At 39.9% G+C, this 25,607-nt stretch overlaps 1 protein-coding gene and 1 long non-coding RNA gene across 3 annotated transcripts in view; one reads left to right on the top strand and one right to left on the bottom strand.

Annotated features, from left to right (window-relative positions):
- Positions 1-25,607, top strand: part of MAP3K19 (mitogen-activated protein kinase kinase kinase 19) — a 58,917-nt gene that overhangs the window by 28,057 nt on the left and 5,253 nt on the right. Inside the window, exons 8-12 of one of the 2 annotated variants that reach the window (XR_011428184.1) lie at positions 3,140-3,218; positions 4,075-4,334; positions 17,559-17,602; positions 19,039-21,471; positions 24,398-24,515. Coding sequence is in view for 1 of the 2 variants with exons in the window: in XM_001489415.6 (XP_001489465.4) it covers positions 3,140-3,218; positions 4,075-4,334; positions 17,559-17,602; positions 19,039-21,471; positions 24,398-24,547 (2,966 nt within the window). In the remaining variant the exon portion in view is untranslated. Of the gene's footprint in view, positions 1-3,139; positions 3,219-4,074; positions 4,335-17,558; positions 17,603-19,038; positions 21,472-24,397; positions 24,548-25,607 lie in introns of both variants that reach the window. The other variant, XM_001489415.6, reaches the window with a different exon arrangement.
- Positions 1,328-25,525, bottom strand: LOC138918639 (uncharacterized). The gene is made up of 2 exons (XR_011428185.1): positions 25,367-25,525; positions 1,328-4,306 (listed from the first exon to the last, which is right to left on the bottom strand). It is a non-coding gene; the product is annotated as an uncharacterized lncRNA (long non-coding RNA).

The raw sequence follows: 25,607 nt of genomic DNA, 5'->3' as shown, positions 1-25,607 counted from the left end.
CCTGGTGTTCACTGGTTTGGACCCTGGGTACGGACCTAGCACTGCTTGTCAAGCCATGCTGTGGCAGGTGTCCCACATATAAAGTAGAGGAAGATGGGCAGGATGTTAGCTCAGGGCCCGTCTTCCTCAGCAAAAGAGAGGAGGATTGGTGGCAGATGATAGCTCAGGGCTAATCTTCTTCAAAAAAAAATTACTCTTTTTGTGAGTGAATAAGAACCTATTTCCTGAAATTACTGGGCTAAAAGAAACTTTTTAAATACAATGTATATCCATCAGGATTGTTAGTTGCAAATAACAGAGTCTACCCTAGTTGGATTAAAAAGGAGGGAAGTTTTAAAAGGTATTAAAAAGTTCACGGGCCATTGAAAAACCAAAAGAGAGGAACCGAACTCTAGACTGTCAGGAAGAATTCTTTTAACTACATCTCAAAACTGGCCTCCAGTCACCCCCAAATTGTGCTGTTTCTGCCACAACCAGGGAGCTGCTCCCACATCAGCCTTTGACCCCCTCCCTCTGCTGACACCCACATCAGCAAAAATGATGCCTATACCTTATCTTTTCTCTTGTACCTCATGTGAATCTGTCTCTCAAGTTAGCTTTCTGAACTCCAGCGGCAAAGGAGGCTGGAAAATGTAATTTTAAAACATCCTGTGTTGAGATTCACAGTTTAGGAAATTATCAAAATTTGGAGAGAGTATCAAAATATTTTGAACCTCGACGCCCATCAATTTAAACAGGACAAGTAGCAGACACAGCAAAAGAAGAGTTTTCGGGGGAAAATGATTTTTCTTCATTGAATGAATTAGGCTGGGCCAATTTTAAGTTTTCATTTTCCTAATGGTTTTAACATTAACAAGTTACTGATCATTTTCTGACTTTCATGAATGTCATTTTCACCTCTTCTGAGAAGAAATTATGTTTCTGACTCTGTTTAAATGTTGGCTTTTAGTTTCTCCCCACTGTAACACTGTCTGGTGGGGTTAATTTGTACCTCCTGATGTGGAAAGATACACTCAGACAGGAGCAAGCGTTTTATTTTTACATGTGACAATAGATTATTTTTCCTGGCCCACTGGGTAGTTTCAGAGGCTCCCACGACCAAGCACAGTATTCAAGAGACAGAGAACGTTTGTATGTTCCCAGCTAATTTCAGTGTCAGAACAATCTACGATCTTTTTTTCCCCTAATTGAGTACCAACAATTGGGATAGGGCCATTAGCTTTTAACAATTTCTAAAAATGCAAATATCTCTTATACTTGCTTATTGTCTCTTTGTTTCTTGGTTTAAAAAAGAAATCAACCAATTAACAGGCATTGGAACACATTACATTTGCTTGAAAACATTCAGGGTTTATTAGTCCTCGATAATTGTAAAAGTACAGTCATTCTTAAGAACGTGTTCAAGTGAAGACACTCTGCAGTTTTCTAACCTCCACAGCAAAGTACTAACTGCTCCTAGCCTTTGTACTAGAACATCCTTTTCACTGACACGTTAGTCATTAGGAACGTACATTATATGTTTTTCTTACTCTAACATGTCAGCTAGGTTTTTGCACTCAAGAATGATTACAAAAATGTTATGAAAGACATCCATCTTCCTTTCAAACGTGGCAGCAGCCTTGAGCATGTCACACAACCTACGGCAATCACTTTCTGCGTCTCTAAAATGAAGGGCTTGGATCAGATGACCTCTAAGTTCCTTTCAACTCTGTAATTCCAAGTATCTCATTTCGTTCTACAGGAATAGTGTGGTGGTAAGATTTTTGAAAAGTTAAAAAAATATATTGACGATTCCAAGAAAACTTCATTTTTAGAGACGTGTTCCTTGCCGTCGTTTATATTAGAAAACATGCAATCATGTTGTCCTAGCTGAGAAACATCAAGAAAACCAAGGGCAGATATGTTTCCATGACACCACCAAATGTAATATTGGATGACATAGATAGTAAATACTATTATCATTTGCCTGGTTGTAAATAAAACTTTTCTTTTTGTAAATGTTTACTGTTTTTTTTTTTTAATGCATTAGTCTCCTAAATAACAAAGGCATAAAAATGCTTTCACTATGGTGGTTCTACATATTTGACAAAATATCCAAAGTCCTTTAAAAATAATAAAAACCTACTAACTGAGATAATGCTGATGATGATAGCTATTAACTGACTTTCCCAAGGTCACCCAAGAAGTGGCAGAGGAGCAATGTAGACCCAGACCTGTCTGATTCACACCCACTCTTATCTTCTCTGCTATGCTTTTTTCCCTAGCATTCCATCAGTGGAGCTGATTAACACCGTAGCTCCTCTGGGCACATGCAGACTGAATAAATGGCTCTCACAAATACATGAATACCAGGACAAGCACTGCGTCCTTCTGGAAAGACACTCCTCTGTGTTCCCATAACACCACTGGCACACTTCTATCACAATGCTTACCTCCCTCTAGTCTTTGTTTTCTTATTTATTGTCACTGCTAGGGCCACAGCGGCACCTTGTTTATTTCTATATCTTCAGCACAAAGAGTTGTGTTTGGCATATACTTAACAAAATTTTATTGAATGGAAAAAAATAAATAGATGAACAAACCATAAAGGACAGGTGATTTTGGTGTGGTTCACACTAGTTTTTCTGCATAAATTTGTTTAACATGTTTGTAAGCACGCATTGATTCTGTAAGTTGGAACTTTCTGTCTTCAGGCTTATACTGGGAATCATTCCATGGAATCAGATAGGAGATGACCAAAATGACAAATATGAGCAAATTCTCATTGGACAAAATAATTATCTCGTATTAAGTCTCAGAACAATCCAGTGATTCCAGTGAAGTAGGTGTTATTAGTTACACTTTACAGAAGGAGGCTTTGTTTTCTCCATCAGGGGACAACACTGCTTGTCAGAAAAATTAATTTTACACCTGGAAAGTTTTGTTATACAATTTTGTGCTCTTTAAGCAAGTATTTATTTAGGACCTATGATATGCTGGACAGGAAAGATACAAAGACGGCTAAACCTCAGTCCTTCGATAATGTCCATAATGTAATCATTAAGAACAGATTAGCCAAATAACCCAAAAGAAAATTCTTGGTTACTACTGGAATTCATTACTTCCTTCTTCTTTCTGCTATTGTCATGCCTTTATATAGGTGTCGAGATTATTGTTACTTTTCCAAGAGATGTCAGTCATCCCCAAGAAATGAGCCAAGAAGATTTAAAAGAAAACAAGTAAGCAATATTTTTTGAAAGGTTAGTTTGGAATTTAAGCATGAGGTGATACTAGTATGACAACTTACATTGTTAGTAATTCCACCCAAAAAAATTCTAAAGCAGGGGTCGTAATAAATATTATTGTGGCAGGGGCCAGATAATAAATATTTTGGGCTTTGTGGCCCATGCAGTCTCTGTTGGAATGATTCAGCGCTGCAGTTGTATCTTGAACGCAGCCATAGAATATCTGTAAACAAATGGACTGGCCGTGTTCCAGTAAAACCACAGAAACAGACTGGAAGCCGGATTTGGCTCATGGGCCATAGTTTGCTGACCCTGCAGCAATGCTACTCAAAATGTGGTTCTGGGCTCCTTCTGTTACCAGTCAGTACAGAACTTGGACATTTAAATGTTTAGAAAGTTGTATAGCAATTTGACTGATAACAAAGAAATTGGGGCTTATTTTCATAGTAATTTACTTTTATTACATTTTACAGAAATATCAGTCCACAATGAACTGGAAAATTTAAAAACTGATCCTTCACTAAAGCTAATTTGAGAAACACTGGGCTGGTTGATGTCTTTGTAGAAGCAAAAGGGTGCATTCCCTGTGCCTGCCCCTCTGCCCCTCTGCCCCTCTGATTTCTCTGCTCAAGGAAATAGAGACTAGGAAAACTAAAGTGCGGGGTGCAGAGGGCAGATGGGGTGGGGAGTGAGTCAGACAGTGGAGAGGTCTTGTCCTTTCAGGAACACCATCATTCCACTTGGAAATAGTTCTCCAAACTTTCTAGTGATGTCAGGCTGGATTGAGGACTTGAAACCCAAAAGACATGGGGAATGAGTTTTGAATCAAACTGTTTCCTTCCCCTTCTAGTCAGATAACTGCAGCGCATGGAGAATGGGCGCGAGCACATTCTGTTTCTCTTCCAAACGAACTTGAGATGGTGGACCTCAGGACAAAGACGCTGACCACGAGGCCTTTACTTCTGAAGAAACAGGAAAGTTCCAAGGAGCTCCGTGATGTGAACTCGGGCTTTTTGTGGCCGAGACCTTGCTTAGAACCAAACATCTCCAAGTCTATAGCCAGAGAAGATGTTTCTCACTTTCTGAAAGGGCAACAAAGAAAATCTGAAGGTGAGTTGAACACTTAATTACACAGTGATTCCTTTATTCTTTTGGTCAACAAATATTTATTTGTGGTGCCAGGCACTGTTCTAAATGCTGGAAATAGAGCAGTGAACAAGACAGACAATAACCCCTGCTGTTGTGGAATTCACATTCTAATGTGGTTGGAGGAGGGGACAGACAATAAACAAACCAGTAACATATATAGTACATTGGATGGTGATAAATGCTATGGAGAAAAATAAATGGGAAGAGTGATGAGGCAGCTGGAGATTTTAAATAGGGTGAGCAAGAGGAGTGATGTCAGCATCACGGTGGAGTGAGTTGTTCCCTTTGTCTCTCCCCTCTAAGTTACAACTAAATGGACATTCATTAACCAACAGAGGATTCCCTACACAGCACAAGAGGATGCCTGAGAGGTCCACGCAGCCATACACCAGAAGGTGGGTGGACTGGATCTCCGGGAAGCAGCGGGACTAGGTGAGTGGACCTCTCCCCCTCCCTGGTGGCAGCGATCCAGGTTGCAGGTCATCACACAGTGTTCAGCTGTGACTGTAAGAGGAGGCGGGGGCAGCCTGGCCTGCATGCAAATGCTTTTGGAGTGGTGCAAGAGCGTCCACCATGCCATGGTGATCCTGCCCATGGGGACACTCCCCACTGAGTGGTGTCAGCTCAGCCCCCACAAAGGAGCCCTGCCCGCCAAGCGCAGCAGCTCAGCAAAACTGCCCGCAAGTGCAGAGCCGGCCTGCATGTGAAAGAAAGTGCCTCTCCCCTCCTGCCCGGTACAGCAGCTCAGCTGGTCCCCCTGCCAAGTGCAGCAGTCTCACTCACACGAGAGCGACCTCCAAAGGAACCCTTATCAGGCTTTCAGGAGATTTCTCAGCAAAAACCGTACAGGCTAGCAGAGAATGGAATGACATATTCAAAATACTGAAAGACAAAAACTTTCAGCCAAGAATACTCTATCCACTGAAACTATCCTTCAGATATGATGGAGAAATAAAAGTTTTCCAAGACAAACAAAAACAGAGGGAGTTACTGCCACTAGGCCTGCTTTACAAGAAATGTTGAAAGGAGCCCTCCCATCTGAAACTAAAAAGCCAAGGTCTACAAAACCTTGAGTACGGAGATAAATAGAATCAGAAAATTACTGCTCTATATCAGAATAGGTTAGTAAACACTTGCTTATAACAAAAAAGATAAATGGAAGGAAAACATCAAAAATAAGTATAAATACTTCAATTGAGTCACAAACTCAGCACAAAAAAGAACAATTTGTGGCAACAATAACTTAGAAGGGGAAGAGGAAAGGGATGGAACCTACTTAAGTTAATGGAGATAAGAGGCTATCAGAAAATGGACCATTTCATCTATGAGATCTTTTATACAAACCTCATGGTAACCACTAAACAAAAAATCAGAACAGAGCCACAAATCATAAATAAAGAGAAAACTGAGAAAACCGTCACAGAAAATCACCAAACTGAAATGGCAGTCAGAAATACAAGGGAAGGGGCCGGCCCCTTGGCTGAGTGGTTAAGTTCATGTGCTCCGCTTCAGCGGCCTGGAGTTTAACAGGTTCGGATCCTGGGTGCGGACACGGCACCACTCATCAGGCCATGTTGAGGTGGCGTCCCACATGCCACAACTAGAGGGACCCCACAACTAAAATATACAACTATGTACTGGGGAGATTTGGGGAGAAAAAGCAATTAAAAAATTTAAAAAAAAAAAAGAAATACAAGAGAAAAGAAACAATGAAAATACAGAACAACTGGTTAAAAAAAGAGAGAGAGAGAGATAAAATGGTAACATTAAGCTCTCATATATCAATATCACTCTAAATGTAAATGGATTGAATTCTTCAATCAAAAGACACAGACAGGCTGGCTGGCTGGATTAAAAAATAAGACCCCCCCCTCCCCAAAACCAAGACTCAACAATATGCTACCTTTAGGAAACACATCTCAGCTCTAAAGACAAACATAGGCTCAGAGCAAAGGGATGGAAGACGATACTCCAAGCAAATGGCAAGCAAAGTAAAGCAGGTATTGCCATACTTATATCAGACAAAGCAGACTTCAAGATAAAAAAGGCAATGAGAAACAAAGAGAGGCAATATATAATAATACAAGGGACATTCTACCAAGAAGACACAAAACTTAAGAACATATATGCATGTAACACAGGAGCACCAAAGTACATAAAGCAACTATTAATAGACCTATAGGGAGAAATTCACAGCAATACAATACCAGTAGGGGACCTCAACAACCCACTTACATCAATGGATAGATTATCCAGACAGAAAGTCAACAAAGAAATAGTAGATTTACGTGAAATGCTAGATCAGATGGACTCAGTAGATATATATATAGAACATTCCATCCAAAAACAGCAGAATACACATTCTTCTCAAGTGCACGTGGAACATTCTCAAAGACAGACCATATGTAGGGAAACAAGGCAAGCCTCAATAAATTTAAGAAGATTGAAATCATATCAAGCATCTTTTCCGACCACAATACTATGAAACTAGAAATCAACTACAAGAAAAAGGCTGGGAAAGTTACAAATATGTGGAGACTAAACAGTATGCTACTGAACAGCCATGGGATCAATGATGACATCAAAGGAGAAATAAAAAAATACCTGGAGACAAATGAAAATGAAAACACAACATACCAACTCTTATCCTCTAATAGGATGCAGCAAAAGCGATACTAAGAGGGATTTTATAGCAATACAGGCCTACCTCAACAAACAGGAAAAATCTCAAATAAGTAATCTTAAACTACACCAAACAGAACCAGAAAAAGAAGAGCAAACAAAGCCCAAAGTCAGAAGAAGGAGGGAAATAGTAAAAATTACAGCATAAATAAATGAAATAGAGAGTAAAAAAACAAGAGAAAGAACCAATGAAACTAGGAGCTGGTTCTTTGAGAACATAAACAAAACTGACAAACCCTTAGCCAGATGTACTAAGAAAAAAAGAGAGAAGACTCAAATAAATAAAATTAAAAATGAAAGAGGAGAAATTACAATGGATACCACAGAAATATAAAGGATTATAAGAAACTACTATGAAAAACTATATGCCAACAAATTGGATAATCTAGAAGAAACGGATAAATTCTTAGATTCATACAACCTCCCAAAACGGAATTAAGAAGAAATAGAGAGTCTGAATAGACCAATCACAAGTAAAGAGATTGAAACAGTAATCAAAAATCTCCCCAAAAACAAAAGTCCAGGACCAGATGTCTTCTCTGGAGAATTCTATCAAACATTCAAAGAATATTTAATACCTAGCCTTCTCAAACTCTTCCAAAAAATTGAAGAAGATGGGATGCTTCTTAACTCATTCTATGAGGCCAATATTACCCTGAAACCAACACCAGACAAGGACAACAAAAAGAAGGAAAATTACCAGCCAATATCGCTGATGAACATAAATACAAAAATCTTCAACAAAATATTGGCAAACCGAATACAGCAATACATTAAAAGGATCATACACCATGATCAAGTGGGATTTACACCAGGGATGAGGGATGGTTCAACATCCACAAATCAATCAATGTGATTCACCAGAGTAACAAAATGAGGGATAAAAATCATATGATCATCTCAATAGATGAAGAGAAAGCATCTGACAAAATTCAACATCCATTTATGATAAAAACTCTCAATAACATGGGTATAGGAAGAAAGTACCTCAGCATAATCAAGGCCATATATGACAAAGCCACAGCCAACATCATACTTAATGGTGAAAGACTAAAAGTCATCCCTTTGAGAACAGGAACATGACAAGGGTGTCCACTGTCACCACTCCTATTCCACACAGTATTGTAGATTTTGGCCAGAGCAATTAGGCAAGCAAAAGAAACAAAAGGTATCCAAATTGGAAAAGAAGAAGTAAAACTCTCACTGTTTGTGGACAACATGATTCTATATATAGAAAACCCTAAAGAATCCATCAGAAAGCTATTAGAAATAATCCACAATTAGAGCAAATTTGCAGGGTACAAAATCAGTTGCATTTCTATACCCTAATAATGAACTATCAGAAAGAGAACTCAAGAATACAATCCCATTTACAACGGCAATAAAAAGAATAAAATATCTAGGAATAAATTTAACCAAGGAGGTGAAAGACCTATACACTGAAAACTATAAGACATTATTGAAAGAAATCAAAGAAGACATAAAGAAATGGAAAGATATTCCATGCTCATGGATTGGAAGAATAAACATAGTTAAAATGTCTGTATTACCTAAAGCAATCTACAGATTGAATGCAATCCCAATCAGAATCCCAATGACATTCTTCACGGAAATAGAACAAAGAATCCTAAAACTTATATGGAACAACAAAAGACCTTGAATGGCCAAAGGAATCCTGAGAAAAAAGAACAAAGATGGAGTCATCAAACTGCCTGACTTCAAAATATACTACAAAGCTAAAGTAATAAAAACAGCATGGTACTGGCATAAAAACAGACACACAGATCAATGGAACAGAATTGAAACCCTGGAAATAAAACCACACATCTCTGGACAGCTAATCTTTGACAAAGGAGCCAAGAACATACTATGGAGAAAGGCAAGTCTCTTCAATAAATGGTGTTGGGAAAACTGGACAGCCACATGCAAATGAATGAAGGTACACCATTATCTTACATCACACACAAAAATTAACTCAAATTGGATTAAAGACTTGAATGTAAGATCTGGAACTATAAATCTCCTAGAAGAAAATATAGGCATTACACTCTTTGATATCAGTCTTAGCAGCATCTTTTTGAATACCATGTCTACTCGGGCAAGAGACACAAAAGAAAAAGTAAACAAATGGGACTACATCAGAATAAAGAGCTTCTGCAAGGCAAAGGAAACCAGGAAGAAAATGAAAAGACAAACCATCAACTTGGAGAAAATATTTGCAAATCGTATATCCGACAAGGGGTTAATTTTCAAAATATATGAAGAACTCAAACAATGCAACAACAAAACAAACCAACCAGTCAAAAAATGGGGAGAGCATATGAATAGACATTTTTCCAAGGAATATATACAGATGACCAACAGGCACAAGAAAAGATGTTCCACACTGCTGATCATTAGGGAAACGCAATTCAAACCTGCAATGAGATATCACCTTAACGCCTGTTAGAATGGCTATAATCACCAAGGCAAGAAATAACAAATGTTGGAGAAGATGTGGAGAAAAGGGAACCCTCATACACTACTGGTGGGAATGCAAACTGGTTCGGCCACTATGGAAAACAGTATGGAGATTTCTCAAAAAATTAACGATAGAAATTCCATATGACCCAGCTATCCCACTACTGGGTATTTATCCAAAGAACTTGAAATCAACAATTCAAAGAGACTTATGCACCCTTAAGTTCATTGCAGCATTATTCACAATAGCCAAGATGTGGAAGAAACCCAAGTGCCTCTTGACTGATGAATGGACAAAGAAGATGTGATATATATACACAATGGAATTCTACTTAGCTATAAAAAAAGACAAAGTTGTCCCATTTGCAACAACCTGGATGGTCCTTGAGGGTATTATTTTAAGTGAAATAAGCCAGACAGAGAAAAACAAACACTGTATTATTTCACTCATATGTGGAAGATAAACACATGGATCAAGAAAACAGATTAGTGGTTACCAGCGGGAAAGGGGGTGGGGGGGGGTGCTTGAAAGGGTTAAAGTGGCGCATATGTATGGTGACAGATAGAAACTAGTCTTGGTGGTGAGCTCAATGCAATCTATGCAGAAACTGATACATAGTAATGTACACCTGAAGTTACACAATGTTAGAAACCAACATAACCTCTATAAAATAATTTACAAAAATAAAATAAAATAGGATGAGCAAGGGATAGCATCATTGAAAAGATAACTTGAGCAAATATCTGAAGGAGAAGAAGGACTGAACCCTGTGAATATTTTGGGGAATAATGTTCCAGGGAGCAAGAAGGCGAGTGTATCTGGCCAGAGTGAGTGGGAGTAAGTGTGAGGAAAGGGGATTTGAACTGTAATGGGCATGGGCACTGAGTATACAGGGTCATATAGTACGTTGGAAGGATTATAAGTGACATGGGGAGACCTTGGAGGGTGATCTGACACTCAAGTTTAAATAGCCTTTTAAAAGATGCTTTCGGAATAGCTACAGAATTACAGCTTATATCTTACATTTCCACCTTTCCTGAATTATGTGCAGCCTTGGTTAAAAACTCCTACCTCAGATTATATACTAGAAATTCTTTTTCTGCCTTCTGTATCTTTTAACCTATATTTCATGCTTTCCATTTCCTGTTCTCTCTGTGCTCCATTCTGGGTAATTTTCATTTTACAAATCTTTCAGTTCACTGATTCATTTGTTGAACCCACCCATAGAGTTTTTTCCCCAATATTTTATAACGCAACAAAAATATACAGCAAAGTTGAAAGAATTTTACGGTGAACATCTGTATACCTACCACCTAGATCCCACCTTTAATGTTTTACTATATTTGCTTTATCTTAGCTGCTCATCTGTCCGTCCCTCTATTCATCCATTAATCCATCTTATTTTTTTGTTGCATTTCAAAGTAAATTGCAGATATCAGTATGCGTTTTCCATTTTTTTAGCATGCTTATCATTACCTGGAGTTCAATATGTGTTTACAGAGTTTCTGTTTTGAAAAAAGTATACACTGAGTGTATATTCACTGAATTTTTACAGAAGCCTGTGAAACCCAACTCCTTATCAAGATACAGAAGGTTAATTTCAGCCCCAGAAAGTTCCCTCATGCCCTTTTCTCAGTCAACACTAACCTGCCTGAATCCCCGAGGCAACTACTATTTGGAGTTTTTTCACTATAGGTTAGCTTTGCATGTTCTAGAATTTCATATAAATGGAATGGAACAGCATATATTCTTTTATGTAAGCCTTTTCTTCCCTTAGCATGATGTTTTTGAGAGTCACCTATACTGTTGCATGTATCACTAGTTCATTCCTTTCTATAGCTTCATAGTATTCCATCCTATGAATATACCACAGTTTATCCAGGCTTCTATTGATGGACATCTGAGCTGCTCCCAGTTTCTTACCATTATAAGCAAAGCTGCTATGATCATTCTTGTACAAGTCTTGTTTTGTAAAAACTTTTCTTGTGAGTAAATTGGTAAGAGTAGAACTGCTGGGTTATAAGGTAGGTGTATGTTTGGTTTTTAAGAAACAACCAGGGGCCGGCCCTGCGGCGCAGGGGTTAAGTTCGCACGTTCTGCTGAGGCAGACCAGGGTTCCCCGGTTCAGATGCCGGGTGTAGACATGGCACTGCTTGGCAAGCCATGCTGTGACAGGCATCCCAAATATAAGGAGGGAGATGGGCATGGATGTTACCTCAGGGCCAGTCTTCCTCAGCAAAAAAAGAGGAGGATTGGTGGCAGATGTTAGCTCACGGCTGATCTTCCTCAAAAAAGAAAAAAAAAAGAAAGAAAGAAAGAAAAAAGAAACAACCAGAACTTTCTCCAAAGTGGTTGTACCATCTTACATTCCTATGAACAACGTATAATGTTCCGGTTGCTTCACATCTTCACAAACATTTGTCAGTTTTTTAACATTAGCTGTTCTGGTGGGTGTATAACGGTATCTCATTGAGGTAGTAAGTGGTATATCATTATGATTCACTCATTTGTTTTTTTTTTTTAATTTACTTTTTATTTTTCAAATATTCTTTGTTCACTATTGAGAATATCTTGTTTTGATGATTCCGCCTTTTATTTATTTAAACTTCTAATATATTGTTATTTTATACTCTGTATTCAGTAACTCCAATATGTGAAATCTCTGTGGGTCTAAATTTGTTGTTTCTTATTTCTACTGCTTTGCACTATTGAAGGCTCTTTTTCTTGAGTGTTTGAAAATCTTTACTGTGAACTCATATTTGGTTGATGTTTATCTGTGGGAATCTGGGGCCCTACACTGAGGAGGCCTTCCTCCAGGATTTGAGTTTGCCACTCTATCTAGCCCAACACTTATTTACCAGAGAGCAGCACTGACGCCAGCCTTTCCCTTTAGGGCAGTGCTGTCTTTGATATCTGCTTACTACTGTCCTAAACCAATCAGCCTAAACTCAGGGACAAACCTGTAGCCCAGAACGTTGCATCTATTGGCTTCTTGCAATGAGGGAGATTGCACAACCGAGGAAGTATGTGCACATCTCACCAAACAAAGGAAAAAAATAGATTTATTATCATACGATTTGGGGGGAAGGGTAGAGATTAAGTGAAATTTAAATGAGGCAGTGTTTTTTAAAAAAATTTAAAAAATTTTTTATTGTGGTAAAGTGTACATAACATAAAATTTACTATTTTAATTTTTTTTTTTTTTTTGGTGAGGAAGATTGTCCCTGAGCTAACATCTGTGCTAATCTTCCTCTATTTTCTATGTGGGTCACTGCCACAGCATGGCTGATGAGTGGTGTATGTCTGCACCCGGGATCCAAATCCATGAACCCGGGCCACTGAAGCAAAGTGTGCCAAACTTAACCACTACACCATGGAGCCATGCCCTATTTTAACCATTTTTAAGTGTACAGTTCAGTTGCATTGAATTCCTTTACATTGTTGTGCCACCATCACCACTATCCATCTCCAGAACCTTTTCATCTTGCAAAACTGAAGCTATAACTCCCCATTCCCCTCTCGCCTACAATGCCTGGTAGCCACTATTCTACTTTCTGTGTCTATGAATTTGTGTATTCTAGGTACCTCACATAAGTGGAATCATACAATTTTTGTCCTCTCGTGTCTGGCTTCTTTCACATAACATAACGTTTAAGCAGTGTTTTGATAGGCTGTATGAAAAGCTGTTACCATCAGGTCTGGACTGTGAAGTAGACTCAGGGTCTTGTTGCTTGAAATCTACAAAGTTAGCTCCCAACTCTCAGCATCCACTCTTCAGCCTCCTATCTTGCCACTCTTCCTCAGCTGTGTGATAAACATTAGCACTATTAAATGCCTCCCATTCCTGGAACTAACATGTGAATATTTGCACACACTGTCTTTTTCTGCTGGAACATTATGCCATCCTTCAGGTCTCCCCTTAGATGCCACTCTCTCTCAGGGAGGTCTTTTTGAATCTCCCGAGACTGGATGACTACCATTCCTCTGGACTCTCAGAGGATCCTGACCTTACCTGCAACCTAACACTCCTCATGCTGAATTGTCACTGTTTATTTATGTGCCTGTCTTCACCAGATTATGAAGGCAAAAACCATCATCGCTCCTCCAAGCACCTAGCACCAGACTTGGCACGTAACTAATGAAACATCTATATTGAATTAATAATAGCAATAACCATTTATTGAGTACCTACTATTGCAAGGCATAAATATCCACTGATATAGGTAATATTAGCACACCTGTTTTAGAAATGAGAAAACCGAGGTCTAAAGAGGTTAAGCACATGCCTAAGTCATGTAGCTAGTGAGTTACAGGGGCTGGCTTCCAACCTGGACCACCTATCTCTGAAGCCAACGTGCTTAAGCACCATGCCTGTGTGTTCAGAGCTCATACCTTCCACCCGAGTCCCACTTTAGTTATGATGGAAAAAAAGGATACACATATTTAGTCTTGTAGCAGAGACAGGTTTAGAGAAAAGGAGGGGCAGTTGGTGCAGGTACAAACTGGAGGGAGGATGGATGGAGAGATTGAGTAGGAGATCGGGGAGATATCCTCCTCTCCCAGCCAAACCACAGAGAATCTTGAAGATGTAACAAAAACAACGACCGCCAGACCAGAGTCAACTTGGTTAGGTCAGTATTCTGAAAGGGGAGCTGCTCCAGGGATGCTGCACTGTTGTTGGAAAATGTCAACAGTATTTGTTCGCTTTTTAAAATTTGTTAGTATGCAATTTAAAAAACTTAGATGATCAATATATGTTGATTATGAAAACTCAGAAAAGACAGATGAGCAAAAATAAAAAAATAAGAAATACAAATAGAATTGTAAGACCATTTCTTCTAGAATGTACTTCCATATTTTTAAATAACATGTTTAGAATGATGTTGCTTGATTGTTCAATTTAGACCTTCTTTTTAGGGTTTCACACTTTTTCATTACACACACATAAGCAATCTCCAGTCTTCTCGATCTTTGTGTTAAAAAAATCAATATTCAATGTTTCCATTATTATGACTAGGTGAAGTATTATTCACAGCTGAGCTCCATAGTGTTCTATGATTTTCTTGCTTTTGAGACATTGTAGGGGCCAGCCCAGTGGCACAGCAGTTAAGTTCGCATGTGCTGCTTCAGTGGCCTGAGGGTTCGCCGGTGCGGACCTATGCACCGCTTGGCAAGCCATGCCGTGGCAGGAATCCCACATATAAAGTAGAGGAACATGGGCATGGATGTTAGCTCAGGGCCAGTCTTCCTCAGCAAAAAGAGGAGGATTGGCAGCAGATGTTAGCTCTGGGCTAATCTTCCTCAAAAAAAAAAAAAAAAAGAGAGAGAGAGACGTATTTATCCTGGTGTTAATAAATGCCTAATTTCGTCATTTGCTTACATTTTTGTTAGTCACCAGTTCATCCCCATCCTGTCTGATGGATGCATAAAGTGTGCATCAGTTCAGACAACTGCACGTCAGGTAATCCATTGGTTCATTTTGTTTTTGGAGACACTGCTCCTGGAACCCTCCGCCCTTCGGTTTCACTCTGTGTTGCCCAGTCTGTGGGCCTCACTGGCCAGCCATCCTTCTGTGATTCCCTCACCATCATCCTGGGAATGCCCTTGGCCCCCCGTGTACTGGATATGCACTTCCCCTTCCTTGACTGACTCCCTCATTTTAGTGAGGTACGTTTTCCAGTAGCTTCCTGAAAAAGGCGCATCAATGGTAGTTTTTCATTGTCTCTGTTTCCTCTGAGCTCTTTTCTTTCTTTGGTTTGCTTGTCCTTATTTTCACATCAGAGGCTTTTCTCCCTTATCCGTTGGTCCTCGGCTGTGGTGCTGCAGGGAGCTTGTTGAATGGGCAGAGACCTCGACGGTGGGGTGAGGGATTCCCCTGGTGTCAGTGTGCATAGACAGGCCTTTCTCTCTGGCTAGTTTTCGCTAGAGAGGGATAATCCAAGCCCCTGTCTGAGGCTATAAGGCTTCACATGTCAGTGTGCAGGCTTTCACTTAATCCTCTTATTTTCGCTCCAGCACCCCATTTAGCATCTTTGTTTCAAGGTCTCCAGAGAGTAAACTTCCAGCCATCTGCCAGTAATGGAGAAGGAAAACGTCACTCGTGGGGCAGGGCAGGGAATCTGGAACCCACTCCTTATACAGACTTACAAGAACCCCTTGTTTCAGCCTCACCTGCATCCCCAGAGGTACCTGGTATCTTCAGTTCCTGCTCCTTTCCGAGGTTCTTATTTTTTGTTGAGTCCTGCCCCTGCAGGCACTGAATAGAAAGCTGAAATCTGACAACTAATCAATTATTCATCCACACAGTTGTCACTGTTCAAAATTTTGTTGTTGTTGCTCATCTGCTGTTTTATCCTCTGGGTTTTTGTTGTTGTTCTCATTTACACCTTTTAAAATTCGTTTACTGTCACTTTAGTATGGTTTGTGGAGAGAGTGGAGAAAAGCTTGCACATTCCATCTTTTAACTGGAATTCTATACACATTTTAAAAGGCTTTTAACGTATACTGCCAAATTATCTACCAGAAAGATCTCACCTCTGCACTCTCACCAGAAATGTTTAAGAGGCTGTTCGAATTCGCATCATTCCTTACCAACAGTGGATAATATTTATCCAAATATTTATAATAATAGCAGAAAGTTTTTGTTTTTTAACTCAGGAGGTTATAAATTGTATTCAGTTGTATTTCTAGTATTAACTTGTAGTATCTTTTCAACAGGAACTCTCAGCCTCTAGCATACGACCTCTATGAGGGCAAGGAATTTTTCTTTATTGTTCACAGCTATATTACTATCCTCTGGGACAGTGTTGGTCTGTCAGGAAGCACTCAAAAATATTTGTTGAATAAATGCATGAAGAAGTGGGGGGAGTGCCTTGGCCAGCTGTGGCTGAGGGGAATGTCCGTGCCCCCTCCTGTTGAAATCCTCTTCTTAGCTGAACGTGTTTCACCCAAGAATGGCTTCTGTATGTGTGTTACATCACAGACATATTTTGTTCGGCCTTCAAAGCATTATAAACAAGGAGCAGGAGGGAGATGTCACATAGTCTCCAGTTCTCTGGCTTCTCTTGACAATTGGAAGCTCTAGCAGTGCTGGATTACCCATCTGGAATGGGTGACATCAACTAGAACTGAGTAATGGATGTCCCTTTAGTTGGGCACATGATTTCAGTTCGTCACTGTCCCTACCTGTCCCACTTCATCCATTTATGTGACCTGCTTTGACCCTGGATACATTGGAGCTTTGGGCTTCAGCTTCTGGCTGTGGTGGTGGGTTTTAGGGACCATGGTGACTCTTTGGTAAGAAGACAACTAGAGTTTACACTACTTAGTAAAATTCCATCTCCCGCTTCCCTACACCTTCCCTTCAGAATTTATGTCCAGCCCATGTTTGAGTTCAAACAACTCTTGGGATACAATTATACATGAATATTCTCCCATTTCTGCACAGTCCAGGCTTTCTGAGCAAAAAAGCAGGGAAAACTAGGTTAAAAGATGATTAAATGATAAACACGTCTTAGAAATTAGAGACAGAGTATTGCTCCCGAGAGATTCAGAGGCTTATTTCCCCAGGAGCTGTTTGCTTACATTCTAGAGTAATAATATCTTTCTCCTGGAGACATTTGCTTACATTTCATAGCAAAGGTCTCTCTTTCTTGGGAGGGAAAGGTGAGTCAAAATGCCAACCACTCCGTATAAGCTCTGAGTCTCATAATTTCAGGGTTCACTCCTGGGGTACAGCCCCCCTACGTCTGCTCTCACGTGTTGCCCTATGGGGAGCTGGGGTGTGGGAAACTGGCACTATAATGCCCTGTGGGTAATAAATGCTCTGATTTCTGATCCAGAGTCTTGTGTTTCCAGACAGAATATAATAATCATACCATACTCAATTCCATAGAGATTACACCTGGAAAACTCTTAATTTTGACTTTTCTTCAAATTTCAGCACCAAGATCACTTCATCCCCAAACTCTGGCTTAAGGTTGACTGTGTTCCTGCTACTGCTAAGAATATCTAATTATTTTTACGATTTTTTCTTGTTATAGAGTGTTCTACCTCTGATATGAAGTACAGTAGCCGGAGAATTGAGGTAAGATTAGTTTCAGCATTTTTGACTTAAGAATTAATACCGAAGAACTTTTATTTTTAGAGACAAACTCTATCAAAGAACTCAGAACCAAAAAACTCAGCAATTCTATTTTGGAAAAACAACAACTCACATATAGTCTATAGAGTAACAAACAATTTCTGGGAAAATTATACCTTGCTATGAGCATTTCCTTTCTGAGGTATTTCCTGTTCTCCACATAATCAAGTGAGTATCTCTCTTAGACATATTTTAATTTGTCTTCTTTTAACATACCTGGAAATTCGGTAATTCTTTTTTCTAGGGGTAGAAAGATTTTCCTAGTTGTCTAATGTATAAGCAAAGCATTGGGAAAGATTCTTGAAATTCTCTCAATGACCTGACTCTTCTGTATCCTAGAACCTTTGAGAAAATGCACGAGTATTGCTTAGTGTTGTAAATAGAAGTTTATTGGCCTGAAAAAAAAGTAATGACTGCCACTGGGGAGATGTTTAAATGCTGGGAGAATATATTTTTATTTCCTAAGCTATTTTTGATAAATGGAAGAAAACCATCTCTGTAATAAAACTAGGGCATTACACTGCATCTCATCTGTTTCTAATGCCTAAGTTTCTAGTGTCAGATTCTTTTCCTTTCCTTTTCTTCTTATACACGGGCAGCAATAGAATGAAAATGAAACATATAGCTCTCAATTACCACTCAAGATCCATGCCTATAAATATTCTCATATACTTAGGTGTCAAATCTGCATACACAGGAAAAGAGCTTGATGGAAAGAAGCATAAAGTTAGACTTTATAGCCGTATCAGCAGAAAGCTGAATATTATACATGGGGTTACACTGACCTCTAGAGGTTGATAATGGTAAAAACTAGCTTAATTTGAAAATAGCTGGAGGCCAAAGGAAAATTAAAAATCATTCAGGGTTGCTAACTTATAGTGTGGCACGTTTATAAGTCACTCTCAACAAAAGGATTCAGGAAAACAATAAAGTAGTAGTTGTGCTCTGGATACAAATTCTGAGTTAGTCTGTAACCTGATGAAAGCTGTTGAAGTAAATGTGAACAGCAATTTTAAGCTGTTCTAAGTGGAAATTTAAAAAATGTCTAGATCAATTCTATGGAAAGAAAAAGAGAAGAGATGTAAAATGTTTCATCTTACATTTTTAATGTTTACATTGTAGTTCCTTTCTTTTAAATACATAACCATAAATCTTTATATCTATGATCATCTTGATTTTGAAAAGTATTGTTTCACCGTGTTTCTAAAAATACACTGGGATTGAGCTTTCAATTTTTAAAATTGTGGTCTCCAGGACAGATTTGTACTTCAAAGGCCTTCCTAAAGAGACTCTTAGATCTCTTCAGATTCCTTTAAACCAGTTAACATGATGTGTTTTATGTTTCTGCCTTCATTAGCTTTTTTTCTCTTTCCTTTTAGTTCCCTCTGCCACCATTGTCACTCTTGCCCATGAGATCTGGTCTCCTTACTATCCCCCGAAATCACAAGGATCAAAAAGAGAGAGAAAGAAACATGCCGAGCCTCATGTCCTTTGTACCTAAGTTCTCAGAGCCTGTTAGTCGACGTGATGAGCACCAAGAAGCCCCATTCCAGGTGTTTGTGGATCAGATTCTCAGGTCCTCTGATGGCTCCATTTGGTCCAGAAACATGTGCTCTTTTTGGAAGGCTAACCATTACCAACAACACCTGGAGATGGAGGAGGATCGGAAATCCAAGGAAACAGAAGGATGTGACAAAACTGAAATCTCTCACTTTCAAAAAGGGCAGTCTTTGGTGTCCTCTGAGAATTCTAAGAAAGGCAATTTTCCTACAGATAAGGATGTGGATATCGACTGCTATGGTAGTGAAATGAGAAAAGCAGAAGAGAACTCTCAATATCTTTCATCAAGAAAGAAAGAGGGTTCAGTAGCCAGAAACTATGAACAAGATACAGAAGTTGGATGTACCATGCCAATCAAATGCCAAGAAGCTCGGCACTCAGAAATAACTCCAAGCCAGGATCAAGAGACTGGAAATGATAAAGCTGATTCAAAAAGTCCTTCAGTACATAAAGGTGAAGCAATTGAGCCAAATCATATTTTGGAAGAGTATACTGTACTTAAAAGTTTGTCCAATGTAGTCCCTAATAGCACCATTGAAAAACTCCCAGAAAGTCACAGCGGCATGGAGACAAACATAAAAATATCAATAGCAAAGGCAACCAAACCAGAAATGAATGGGATGGTCCCTCTTCTCCACGTCACTTTCCCTGGAGATGGAACTCCCAAGGAACCAGCACTAGCTAAACCAAGCCTCCAAAAAAGAAAGGGCACCCTTCATAGCAACAGTAGCTTCAACATACTTGCACACCAAGAAAATGACAGGCATAAGATGAAAACCCATAGAAATAAATTGGATTCAAAGACCAAGACCAGTAACAGGACACCTCCAAATTTCATGATTTCCGTTGAAGGTTCCATTAAGTCTACTGTGCATAAAACCAGCATAAAAACTCAAGTTTTTCCTGCCTTGGGGCTTGTTGACCCCAAGCCTCAGCAATCACCCAAGTTTCAAAGGAGAATGCCACAGATCGAAAAGAAGCAGTCAACTTATCGGGCTCTGAAACCTAAAAAGCAATCATTTCCTTGCATCTGTAAAAGTCCAGGAATAAAAACGTCTTCTGTTCCACTCTCTATTCAACCAACAGAACCAAGACTAAATTATCTAGATCTTAAGTATAGTGACATGTTCAAAGAAATCAATTCAACTGCTAATGGACCTGGAATCTATGAAATGTTTGGGACCCCTGTTTATTGTCACATGCGAGAGGCTGAAAGGCATGAAAACAAACATTACCGAGAGATATGCTCAGCTCCATCAGGCAGATGTATCACCAATAAATGTCGGTCTTTACACAGTGAGAGAAGCAGCAATAGCAGAACAAGACTTTCTCAGAAAAGAACACATATTAAACCCCGAAAGCCTTCGCTTGGCATTAAACCAAAGCACAAAAGTTTAAATTCTAAAGAAAAGGGTTGCAAGGCTGTAGGTAGCAACCTACAAGATGCTGAAAATGGTGATGGTATTTCAGAACCAGAGTGGCAGATCAGGTCTTCAGAAAATGACTTTCTGTCTTCCAAAGATGAAGTTCAGCCCGTGAACTTGGCTCAGACTCTTGAGCAGTCCATTCAACAGAACGAATTCCTTCCTGGCTCCGATTTGTCCATTGTTGAAGAAGTATCTATGGAAGACTCTCCTGATGAAGGAGACATTTCTAACCATCAAATACTTGCCACGAGCCTCAGAGACCTGCATGAACTTGAAGAGCTACATCATCAGACTTCATCTGTCCTTTCAGAAAACAGCTGGGCAGTGCCCAGTGAGAAGAGTTCCAACAAGCATGTACTACAAGAAAAGCAGAAAACAGCATCTCTTGGTAAAATAAGTGCCAATCAAATTTTAACTAATGATGTAGAGTTTGATAGTGTTTCAGATAAATCTAAAACATATATGAGTTTCTCTTTCCAAGAGCAACAAGAAAGTGCATCTTCCCAGGCATATCAACATTGGGCACATTCTTTGGATCATGATAGTTTAGCCAATAAGTCAATCACATATCAAACATTTGGAAAAACTTTAAATGATGAAAATTCAATTTCCCAAGAAATCCTAGACTCTGTAAAGAGCGAAGAATTGACAGATGAGCTATTAGGTTGTCTAGCTGCAGAACTATTAGCTCTTGATGAGAAAGATGACAACTCTTCCCCAATAACAGCAAATGAAGCAAATCATGAAAACCTAAATCTTGTCTGCAGTAGGAGAGGAAATACCATTCAAGAATTGGGCAGAGAGACAACAAATGTCAAAAGACAGGTTGGTATAATTAGAATCAGAGATTCTTTGCGGTAGGAAGGGACCTCAGAGACAAGCCCCTTTTTGTCAAATGAGGAATCAGGAATCCTAAACAATTAAACAGCTTTGCCAAGGCTTCATTGGTTGCAAGTTTGGGATGCAGGTCCCCTGACTCTCTGGCTAAGATGTTTCATTATGCTGCCTTACTTCTGGAATTTAGCTAGCCTGGCACTGCAATGGAATCACTACATTAATATAGCAAAACTGTTTACATAGGTCAATACTTTTTTCAACGATGGTGTTTTTATTACTGAACCAGCCTTGTTTAGCCCACCGCACAGTAATGCAATCACTGAGACAGTAAGTTTTGCAGCAGAGAAAGGGTTTATTCACAAGACAGCCAAACAAGGAGACAGGAGAACAAGTCTCAAATCTGCCTCCCTTAAAACAGAGATTAGGGATATTATGAGATATGGGGGCAGGGCAGTCTGAAGTGTGGGAATAGATGAGTGGAGGTAAGGAGAAGTGAGGTAATTGATGATCTGTGCAAGTATAGTCAAGCTTCATGGCTCTTTGTGGGACACGTGTTCACAAAATGGTGGCATCAGCATGACCTGTGGGTGGAGTTTTTGGCCCCTTGACGTCAAAGAGTCACTTATGGGGCATTTGCGCAGGCCCAGTTGATGAGTCTATGGTCTTAACCAACCTGAACTAGACAAGGATTTGACTAAAAACAACTTAAGCACCATTACCATGGTGACTCAAGCTTCAGAAATGTCATCTGTAGGGTAGGCCTTAGTAATGCACTATCTAACTGCTTTTGCAAACGGATGACTAAGTATTGTTAAAGCAAGTTGGCCCCCGGTTCCATTTTCAGTCAACAAATATCAGCAGAGAGAAAATTATGAGAAAAGCATTGCTCTAGGTGGTGTGTGAGATGGAAAGAAATTAACCCAGCCCCTGAAGTAGCTCACCACCTAGTTCCCAAAAAAGCATCTGATGACATGAAATGACCATTTCTCAAAGATTCCCTGCACCTGAGCATTTGCTCTCAGATGGTTCACTACTTTAACACAAAAATATTATCGATGCCTACTGTGTTTCTGGCACTGGGCTAAGAACTAGAGACATGGTGGGGGATAAGACTTAGCCATTGCTCTCAAGGAAACTTAAGCAACAATCCCCTCCCCCCCACCCAAATTTTTAAAATTTGTTTGGCATGGGAGTGGCAGTGGGGTGGGGGGTGGGGGAAGAATATCAACAGAAAGTTGGGTTTTGTTTGTTTTAGTTTTCACAGAAGTACATGTTTCCTGTTTCCCTCAGATTTTAAAGACAGAAACAGTAGGTTTAGCTAAAATATTATTTATTGAATGCTAACTCAGGTTATATCACACTATATGAGGATCAGGAATAACTATTTTAAATAGTTGATCAGAAGAACAGACAAGGGTAAATAATTATACCATAGCTAGGTTTATTGAGAACTTACCATATGTGAGCCAGACTTGTCATACTGTATCCTTTATATGCTTCATACCAGCTGTGTGAGATAAGTACTAAGGATACTAACAAGTCGCCATTTTGCAGATGAGGAAATTGAGGTTTAGAAAGTCATGCAGTCAGTGAGTGGTGGGCCAGGCATTCTCATTCCAGCCCCACACCCTTAGTCACTTAATCATGATGGGAATATTTCTTGTACTAAAAGGCCAGCTCCATCCTCGGGGTGATCTCAGTTTCCACTGAGAGGTGGGTAGTGATCGGAAGAAGCCTCCAGCCTGGGGTGGGAGATGGGGGTATGTGTGTGCACGCCCGTGTGTCTGAGATGGGTTACCACTCTGCCATTTCAAAAGAAAAGCTAACAAGCTAGTAAATATAAGCAGCCTGTAACCCCACTTTGCAATCATGGAGTCAAAAACTGACCTTTTGTGACCTTTTCTTTTCCAAGCAGTCCTTAAATTTTGGTTTGGTTAGTAACATGAGAGGATGGGGAGGAGGAACCCAAATGGCCCTTTCAAGGCGTGCAAGCTCATTTGTGAGGAAGGTGTCCCTGCAGGATGTCTTGTTCATAAAGGGCCTTCACCATGCCTCTGAATCACCATTGTCATTTCTTTTTAAGAACTAGTAGAGGAGACCAAAACAAAGCATTTTTGGTCCTAATCAAACAACTGTAAAATGTGGTCTAAGTTCTACAAAGAGATATTTGTTTCCTGATTTGTAGAGCGGAGGCTCTCAAAGTTTCCTGTGAATGCATATCTCTTGGGATCATGTTAAAATGTAGACACTGATTCAGTATGTCTGGGGCCCGAGATTCTGCATGTCTAGCAAGCTCCCAGGTGATGCTGATACAGCTGGTCTGCTGATTCTTCTTTGAGCAGCAAGGGTCTAGAAGGCCATGGGTCTTCAGTCTATTGCAGGTGGTCTTGACCACCAGACTTGCTTGTTATGGCTGTGCATGTGTGTGTGTTTGTGTGTGTGAGAGAGAGAGAGAGAAAGAGAGAGAGTATCTGTATGTATGTGCGTAAATGTGTATGTAAGCATATGAATGTATGCTTACATATATTTGTGTGTGTTTGAGTGTATTTGTGTGTTGTGGTAATAAATGAAGAACAGACAAAGGCTATTTATTCAGGGCTCACTATAGCAAAGGAGTCAGCTGCCATCACGTGCATTTGGCAGAGACTCAAATGTAGGCAGAGGCGTGGGAAAGCTGTATAGTGGGAATAGGGAGGCTTCAGGTCTGCCCTGACTGGAGGCTGTTGTTCTGGGGAAGCTGTAGGTGGGCTAACTAGACGGGGCTTCCCGTGATTGGTGAGGGGTGCCTATTTGGCTTTCTCTGGTTGGTCCTAAGTTGGAAGAAAGGAAGACTCAACTCGACTCTCTTCCCCTCCTGTCCATCCCAAGAGCTCAGAATTTAATGGCGGCTTTTCTTTTTGTCTCATTCTTCCAGAGACATAGTAATGGGTTCAGGATATATGACAAGGAGGAGCAATTTCTCAACTCAAATGAAAAGAAAACATTTTCTGAAAATAGTTTAAAGTATGAAGAACCTATCCTGTGGACCAAGGGTGAGATCCTTGGGAAGGGAGCCTACGGCACAGTAAGTTAAATGGGAAACACGATGAAACCAAAAATCCCCACTCCTCCTTGACCCCTCCTTCTTCCCTAACCCTCCTGCAAGCCCTCTCCACCCTCCTACATACTCTTAGAACTCTTCCAGTTGGAAGTAACAGGAAACCCAACCCAAACTGGCTTGAGGAAAAGGATGTTCACTACTTTATGCAACTGAAGGGTCTGGAGTAGGCCTGGCTCTGGGCACAGCTGGTTTCAGGGGTCAAACAGTGTCATCAGGATCTGATCTCTCTATGTCTCTCCTTCCGGCTCCTATTCTCAGGCCTCATGTGGTGGTACAATGGCCATTGCATTTCTAGCCTCTCATTTGCTTCAGTCCAAGTCCAGCGGGAAAGAAGTCTCTTTGTTCAACAGCTCAGGATATGTTACCAGAAGTTGGGAGAATCATTGCTGAGTGGCAAAACCAAAAGATCTTCCTTCCATTTTGTGAATTGCATAAAAGACCATCTAAAGTTCTGGCAGTTTAGATAGTATTTACATAGATTGGTAAAGAAAAGACTGACATGCTACGTTTCTAGCTGGGGATATTTCAGGAATCAGTAAGAAGGTGGAAAGAAGTGAAGCCACTGAAATTACATGATGGGGGTGACTACTGAATTGCCCCAGGACCTGCCTTCCTCTCTCTCCTTAGAGCTTTAGCCCTGAAATAGTCCTATTTCATTTATTTCATGAGGAGCTTTCCCAAACCACCATCTCATGTAGTCATCATAGGTATCTGTGAGGTAAGCATTGTTACCTCGGTTTTATAGATGAGAAAAACTGAAGTCAAAAAGGTTATACAACTTACCCAAAGTTACACAGCAGGGAATGGTGAAGCCAAGGTACCAACCAATCCAGGCCACTTGTCTCCAAGTCATTATCCATTTACCAAGCTGCTCATCCCATCTTGGCTCCATTGAAACTTTGAATTTGCTTAAGTCCTTTGAATTTAGGTAGGGATGTTCCACTTAGAGAAAGACAAGGGTTTGAGAAGAGAAGGGAGAAACAAATGTCACATGAGGCATTTTGTGAACAAGTTGTATCATTTA

The sequence above is a fragment of the Equus caballus genome, chromosome 18 (assembly GCF_041296265.1).
Source record: "Equus caballus isolate H_3958 breed thoroughbred chromosome 18, TB-T2T, whole genome shotgun sequence".
In the NCBI taxonomy this organism is placed as follows: Eukaryota; Metazoa; Chordata; class Mammalia; order Perissodactyla; family Equidae; genus Equus; species Equus caballus.
Note: the sequence above shows the minus strand (reverse complement) of the source record. Positions and strands in the feature narration are given on the sequence as shown.